Source organism: Schistocerca nitens, chromosome 3 (genome assembly GCF_023898315.1).
Source record: "Schistocerca nitens isolate TAMUIC-IGC-003100 chromosome 3, iqSchNite1.1, whole genome shotgun sequence".
In the NCBI taxonomy this organism is placed as follows: Eukaryota; Metazoa; Arthropoda; class Insecta; order Orthoptera; family Acrididae; genus Schistocerca; species Schistocerca nitens.
In genome coordinates, this window is record NC_064616.1 from 594,316,554 (window position 1) to 594,324,473 (window position 7,920).

General features: G+C 43.0%; 1 protein-coding gene across 1 annotated transcript in view; it reads left to right on the top strand.

Annotated features, from left to right (window-relative positions):
- Positions 1 to 7,920, top strand: part of LOC126248511 (protein MON2 homolog) — a 203,121-nt gene that overhangs the window by 43,836 nt on the left and 151,365 nt on the right. Inside the window, exon 7 of the mRNA XM_049949560.1 lies at positions 4,423 to 4,678. Coding sequence (XP_049805517.1) covers positions 4,423 to 4,678 — 256 coding nt within the window. The remainder of the gene's footprint in view (positions 1 to 4,422; positions 4,679 to 7,920) is intronic.

Here is a 7,920-nt window from a genome sequence, read left to right on the forward strand (position 1 = left end):
TCTCCCCCCCCACCCCTCTCTCTCTCTCTCCCCCCCACCTCTCTCTCTCTCCCCCCCACCTCTCTCCCCCCCCACCTCTCTCCCCCCCACCTCTCTCCCCCCCACCTCTCTCTCCCCCCCCCACCTCTCTCTCTCCCCCCCACCTCTCTCTCTCTCCCCCCCCACCTCTCTCTCTCTCTCTCCCCCCCACCTCTCTCTCCCCCCCACCTGTCCTTTTTTACCTGTGAAAATCATTTATCACATGATGATTCCATGTTCATACTTCTCTACATTTATTTTTTTATCTGGTATTTATATAATAAGTTCTTTAGTATTTAGTGTTGCACATACACAGGATAACAAAGACACACAAAAAGCTCCATTCTGATTGTAACCCTGTGCTTAACAGCAATTAACAAATTCTGAGCTGTGGGCCCTACAGTCTCACTTTTCCCTTATGTTGAAGACTTCAACACATGTTACAGTTTTTTAAACACAAATATTACAGAACCTCTGGTATGGCTGTCGTAAGGTAAACTCAGTCTTAGGCCATCCCCATGGATTTTGATTCACCATTTGCATCACAGAACTGATGGTAGTACAACCTTACCACTTCCTGGAACTAGTTTTTGATGTGCCACATATACATGACCCGAAACAGAAGTGCCAAATGAAACTTAATGCTTTGTGCTGCCCGAGGAACTCTTCTTTGGGTGCTGATTACTCCACTCTTCAGCAATGCTGATAACACTCTAACTATGCCCCTATGGACTATGGTAGCCTGGCCTATGGATTAACAACCTCAACATCTACATGTACGTCTTTTAGATACCATACATCATTGTGGGATCAGACTCAAAATTGGTGTATTTATCATAGCATCCTGACAGAGACAAGAGTACCCTCATACAGATTTGGCAGCTTCAACTACTGCTAAACTAAACTGTCCATAAATATAACCTCAAGGGCTGTCCAAATCATCATAGTCTATTCCCAGATAAAAGAACACAACCTTCACAAAAATGCCCATGGTCTGGTATAACTCTGTTAGCCTGTTTAAAATCCATCCTCTCTAAACTACACATGACCTTCCTGAATTATCTCTCACAATCATTCTCACAAAAACTTAGAGTAACATTACCCACAACTTTGTCTAGAGCTCTCCTTCAGCCAAAAGACGTATCGGACGCATCCATTCTATGAAAACTGTTTTGTTCATTGGTGAACTAGTTACAGAATTTGGAAACCATTTACGCTGATGGTTCAAGTGTGAGTTTTCCAAATGAGTTATGTCTTCACACATACAGGCAACAGTGCACAACACCCCATCATAGGAATGTAATGTCTTCACTGAAGAACTAATAACCATTATGTGAACTCTTAAATACACTCTTAAGATAAAAAACAAGGAGCACCATGAAGGAATTAGCCAAATGGGGCTGAAATCAGTAGAGGTGATGTACATGTACAGACAGACAAAGAAATGATTACAATTTCAGAGAAGTTGAATGATTTACTCAAGAGAAAGGGCTTCACAAATTGAGCAAGGCAATAACACATTGGTCCACCACTGGTCCTTACACAACCAGTTATTTGGCTTGTAGGTGGTTGATAGTTGTTGGATGTAGTTGTTAGGGATATTGTGGCAAATTCTGTCAAAATCCTGAGTAGGTGGATGACCCGTCCATTATGCTCCAAATGTTCGCAGTTGGGGAGAGATCCACTGACACTGCTGGCCAAGGTACGATTTACAAGCAGTAGCAACTCTCACCATGTATTGGCGGGCATTATCTGGTTGAAATGTAAGCCCAGGATGGTGTGCCGTGGAGAGCAACAAAATGGGGCGTAGAATATCATCAACATACTGCTCTGCTGTTCTTGCATACTTGATCCAAAAAAGTCTTTATCTTTTTGTTTGAGTCACTTTCTCCATAAATTCTTTGTCCACCTCATTTTTGAAAAGATGACACCTAGGGCATCCTAAAAGATGGCCAACATGAGTTTTCCTGTTGATGCTTGCATTCTGAATTTCCTTTGGACAGATGAATTGGTGTGCTTACATTAATTTCTTTCTTTTGAACTCTGGTTGAAAATGGTGTACCCAAGTTTCATTGACTAGAATCTTGTTTTGTTTAGAAAAGGGTCACTATACCTTTCATAACATTCTTTCAAGTTTGTATACTCTTCGATTCTTGTTTTCTTGTGTTGTTGCATTAACTCTTTCAGGACACACCTTGCATTTGGTTTGCTGTCTTTGAGCTTGTTACTGATAATGTTATGAACTGTGCCAACACATATTGCAACTGTTTTTACTATATGTTCAACTGTAACATGTCAGTCTTCAGGAATAATGTCATCAGTGTGTGTTTCAAGTGAAAGAGGTGACTCTTCAACTGGCTGGCAAGTATGTTGCTTGTCAGTCACTGAAGTTTGACTATTTTTAAACGGTTTTACTGACTTATAAAAATGTTCCCAGTATGTACAATTTTCAACATACTGTAAAATCATTTAAGAAAATATTTTAGTAGTTCTTTCACCTTCAGAAAGCAAAAACCAATCACTGAATGTTGTTCAACTAACGTGAAAACTTCAAGCAGACACATCATCATTAAATCCAATATTGCAATTGCAAACAAAACAATTTTTATTTGTCAGCTGTTCTAATGTAAAGTAATGAAAGAACAAAATTCTTCCTACAAACTATTTCATTTGTACATGAATGTCCCTCATATTTCTCTGGACTCCTAACCATGCCGGAGTCGCAGGAAATATTGTTTCATGAAGGAGGCTACAAAAAAGGATCCCCAACAATTAAAGACACTGTGCCATGACTTAAGGAGGACCGTATCCCAACAACTTTACAGCATTTTGGAATAGGGATTTGTGTGCTGTTGATACCACCAAAATGCTGCCCATCATAAAAGATTCTATAACAGCAGTGATGTTTTCATGCTGAACATTCCACTGAGAATCTGGATTTTGTTGCCAACTCTGCTTCACAGCGTCAACCATGTTAGACTGACCCATGAATACATTCTTATCAGCTCCACATAACTGGAGTTGAGTGCCCCTGTATCAGTGGTGCATATTTTAGTAGTGTGCCCCCACATTTACCACTATAATGCAAACACTGACATTAGATGACTCATTACCCTCAATTTTAGCTGCTGATGTCCTAGTTGTACACTTCATGTGACATTGCAGCTGCAGATTGTTAGTGGGTTGCCCTGACCCCACCTTTGAATTCAGAATCATTTTATATGTAAATTTATCCCATACCAAAGGATACAATGATCTGCCTCCATAGCCAAGTGGTCAGCACATCAGACTCTCGTGTGGAGGACCGGGGCTTAATTCCTGTACTGTCAGGGCTTTCTCCTTACTAGAAGGACTGGAACATGGTACATTCAGCCTCGTGACGCCAATTGAGGAGCTACTTGTATAAAAAAATAATGGCTTGAAGGTGTGGAAAGCTGGCAACAGCTGAGAGTGCAGTTAGCTGACTGTATGACCTCCATACTACATCCTCACAGTTATACAGAGCGGAGGATGAGACATTGATCGGCAGACATCTCGCGGTCTTCAGGGCTTGATAGTGTAGTGTAGTTTTTTTAAAATGTGCATCATCTGGGATAACACAAAGAAAAACTTTCATTTGCAAGGGTGTATGAGACACTTTATTTAAGCAACATTGTCGATTACAGCTTATGAAACCACTTCAATTTAAACCACTAGTTCTATTGGGAGTAGGGCAAAATACTTCATCTACTGATGCATTCGTGTCAGCACAGTTTATCATTCATGCTCGTGTGCACATAGGTTGCAAAACCTCATGACAAATGAAACACAGGTGGTTAGCTGTGGTAGTGCAATGCATGAAAACAAATATTTATAGAGATTTTATAAATTTTGCGGGTGAATTTAATTATCTCTCACAAAAGTTGAATCTAGCGTGCTTTTGTAGCAGTTGTTAATTTTAAAGTTACTTAACCGTACAGAAGCCTGACTTAAATCAATCTGCACTAAGTTTTTTGAAGTAATGGTTTATATATTATTCAGAGTATTAGCAAGGATACCACTTTCCATTTCCTGTAGACAGTGTGATGTGACCAGAACATAATAAAACTTGATCCTTTGTCTGAATAAAGATGGCTTGATATTTCTGAAATCATATTCGGGATAATACTGTCAATATTTATGCTTTCCAAAGAATTGTGCTTTTGTGTGCTCATTTCAAACTGAATGAGAAACAGACTGGGCTCAGAACTCAAAGTGAAACACTAACCACTTAAAAATGGTTACTGTTTTTCATGTGCTAGCAATAATAAACTAAGACTTTAGTATGAAATTCAAATGTGTTAATTGACAATAGTGATGCATGGCTAAATATAGTGCAATCCTTTTATACACTAAAAATTGTAAAAATCTTAACTTTATTTGCAGGTTACAGAATGTGAAATATTCCTATCACTGATTGTAAAATTTCTGGATCCGGATAAACCAGCCTGGCAGCGTTCTCTCGCATTGGAAGTCTTGCATAAAATGACTGTTCAGCCAGAATTACTGAAGTCATTCTGTGAATGTTACGACCTTAAAGCACACGCTACAAATATTTTTCAAGACATTGTTAATTCACTTGGTGCTTATGTCCAGTCACTCTTTGTAAATCCACAGTTAATGGGCCAAGCATCTGTGTCAGGTACGTGCAACACCTATAGCTTTTTGTGTCTGTATTGAAAGTTATTTATAGATGTATTGTACATTTGTTTCTGTAAATCAAGGAAAAACTTACAAAATAACAATCATTCAAAAATTTTGCTTTAGATGAGTTACAACTTAGCAGAATTGTTGAAAAAAGCATAAATAAAACACAACAATGTGGTCCAGTCAAGAAATTTAACCCAAAATAGAAGATATTTGAAATGTACAAAATGCATGTGTCAGTTTGGTATAGCACAAGTAACATTAGTACAGTATGTGATTGCTCTAGAGTGAAAATAGCATACACAGTGGTGTGTGATGTCGTTAATATTGGTGTCTGTCAGCTTATCTATGAGTGAATGTCATTATCATTGTAAGTCTGCTTTCATCACAGGAACAGTCTGGCATGTAGAAATGCGAAAAACTTGCCAACCGTGTGCAGTCAATTGTACTCGGCCAGACTGAGATTAGGAGATGAAGCTGGCTACTCCATGCACTGAACTGTCTTGTGTGAAATTTTTGTTAGTGGTTAAGTGTTGTTATCTTGCAGGATTATTAAATTCCCATAAGAACATACACTATCTTACTAGAAAAGTCACTACATAGACAAGAATGTAAATGATTAAAGTTGCAGTTCCCTGTGACAGGTAAATGGCCACTAGACTGCATTAATATTTTCCGTATTTAATGTTGTTACCAGGACTTGTGTGGTATATGAGAGACATGAACATCATCAGATGTTGAGTGATCACAGTGAAGAACATGGTGATGCTGTTTACTCATGTGAGACAACATTACCAGCACCCAACGGAGTCTCATTGTGGGTCTTTATTTAATCAGGAGACTGAATTGTGCAATATCCATATTTTTGTGGCCTAGTGTGGGACAACATGGGAACATGTTGGCAGGCATACTTGCCATTGAGATCCAAGTCGACTATGTCTGACTACTGTAAGGGAGAATTGCCATATTGTATGTAGATCAGACTCATTATTACCCGTTTACATCTGTGCCTACAATCTGAGAAAAAGTAATGGACCCTCGACAATGTTCTCTGTTGTCCCACACTGTCAATCAGAGACTAGCAATAGCCAGACTAGGGAATTATTGTCCCATGGGTAGGTTGCTGTTAAAATCACATCACAAAACAAACAGATGTATTTGGTGTTGTGCTGTGATTGGAAAATGTGGACTGTTGATGAACAGCATCATTCAACAATGAATCACAGTTTTGCACTACCCTGCATGACAATTGTCGAAGTATGGTGGTGACCTGGAAAGAGCTTCCATTTTTCCAGTTTTTTGGAGAGGCACAGTGGTGTTACTCTTGGCATCGTGGTGTGAGGGGATGTTGGGGGTGATGTCAGGTAACGTATGGTAGTGATAGAGGGAACTCTGTGGTACGTGACGGACATTTTGTATCCTCATGTGTTACCTCTCATGCCACAGCATCATTGTGTCATTTTTAAACAGAACAATACTTGTCCACAAGTGACACTTCTCTCTATGAACTGTCTGTGTGATGTTAAGGTACTTCTGTGGCTAGCAAAATTCCTAGATCTGTCCCCGATAAAACAGTGTGGGACTGGCTCAGTGGTCAACAGCAGTCCAGTGTCGGTATCCAGGATACGAAGGAGCAGTTACAACAGGTGAGGGTCAGAATGCCTCTGCAGGGAATACAACAGCATTATGACACTTTTCCCAATCGAATAAGTGGTTGCATCCAGGCCAGAAGCAGTGCAACATCATACTCATAAGTGAGCTCTCCCCCTTTTCTCTCCCTCTTCCCCCCTTTTCTCTCCCTCTTCCCCCCTTTTCTCTCCCTCTTCCCCCCTTTTCTCTCCCTCTTCCCCCCTTTTCTCTCCCTCTTCCCCCCCTCTTCCCCCTTTTCTCTCCCTCTTCCCCCTTTTCTCTCCCTCTTCCCCCTTTTCTCTCCCTCTTCCCCCTTTTCTCTCCCTCTTCCCCCCTTTTCTCTCCCTCTTCCCCCCTTTTTCTCTCCCTCTTCCCCCCTTTTCTCTCCCTCTTCCCCCCTTTTCTCTCCCTCTTCCCCCCTTTTCTCTCCCTCTTCCCTCCCCTTTTCTCTCCCTCTTCTCCCTCCCCTTTTCTCTCCCTCTTCCCTCCCCTTTTCTCTCCCTCTTCCCCCCCTTTTCTCTCCCTCTTCCCTCCCCTTTTCTCTCCCTCTTCCCTCCCCTTTTCTCTCCCTCTTCCCTCCCCTTTTCTCTCCCTCTTCCCCCCTTTTCTCTCCCTCTTCCCCCCTTTTCTCTCCCTCTTCCCCCCTTTTCTCTCCCTCTTCCCCCCTTTTCTCTCCCTCTTCCCCTTTTCTCTCCCTCTTCCCCCCTTTTCTCTCCCTCTTCCCCCCTTTTCTCTCCCTCTTCCCCCCTTTTCTCTCCCTCTTCCCCCCTTTTCTCTCCCTCTTCCCCCCTTTTCTCTCCCTCTTCCCCCCCTTTTCTCTCCCTCTTCCCCCCCTTTTCTCTCCCTCTTCCCCCCCTTTTCTCTCCCTCTTCCCCCCCTTTTCTCTCCCTCTTCCCCCCTTTTCTCTCCCTCTTCCCCCCTTTTCTCTCCCTCTTCCCCCCCTTTTCTCTCCCTCTTCCCCCCCTTTTCTCTCCCTCTTCCCCCCCTTTTCTCTCCCTCTTCCCCCCTTTTCTCTCCCTCTTCCCCCCTTTTCTCTCCCTCTTCCCCCCCTTTTCTCTCCCTCTTCCCCCCCTTTTCTCTCCCTCTTCCCCCCCTTTTCTCTCCCTCTTCCCCCCCCTTTTCTCTCCCTCTTCCCCCCCTTTTCTCTCCCTCTTCCCCCCTTTTCTCTCCCTCTTCCCCCCTTTTCTCTCCCTCTTCCCCCCTTTTCTCTCCCTCTTCCCCCCTTTTCTCTCCCTCTTCCCCCCTTTTCTCTCCCTCTTCCCCCCTTTTCTCTCCCTCTTCCCCCTTTTCTCTCCCTCTTCCCCCCTTTTCTCTCCCTCTTCCCCCCTTTTCTCTCCCTCTTCCCCCCTTTTCTCTCCCTCTTCCCCCCTTTTCTCTCCCTCTTCCCTCCCTCTTCCCTCCCCTTTTCTCTCCCTCTTCCCTCCCCTCTTCCCCCCCTCTTCTCTCCCTCTTCCCCCCCTCTTCTCTCCCTCTTCCCCCCCTCTTCTCTCCCTCTTCCCCCCCTCTTCTCTCCCTCTTCCCCCCTTTTCCTCTCCCTCTTCCCCCCCTTTTCCTCTCCCTCTTCCCCCCCCGTTTTCTCTCCCTCTTCCCCCCCGTTTTCTCTCCCTC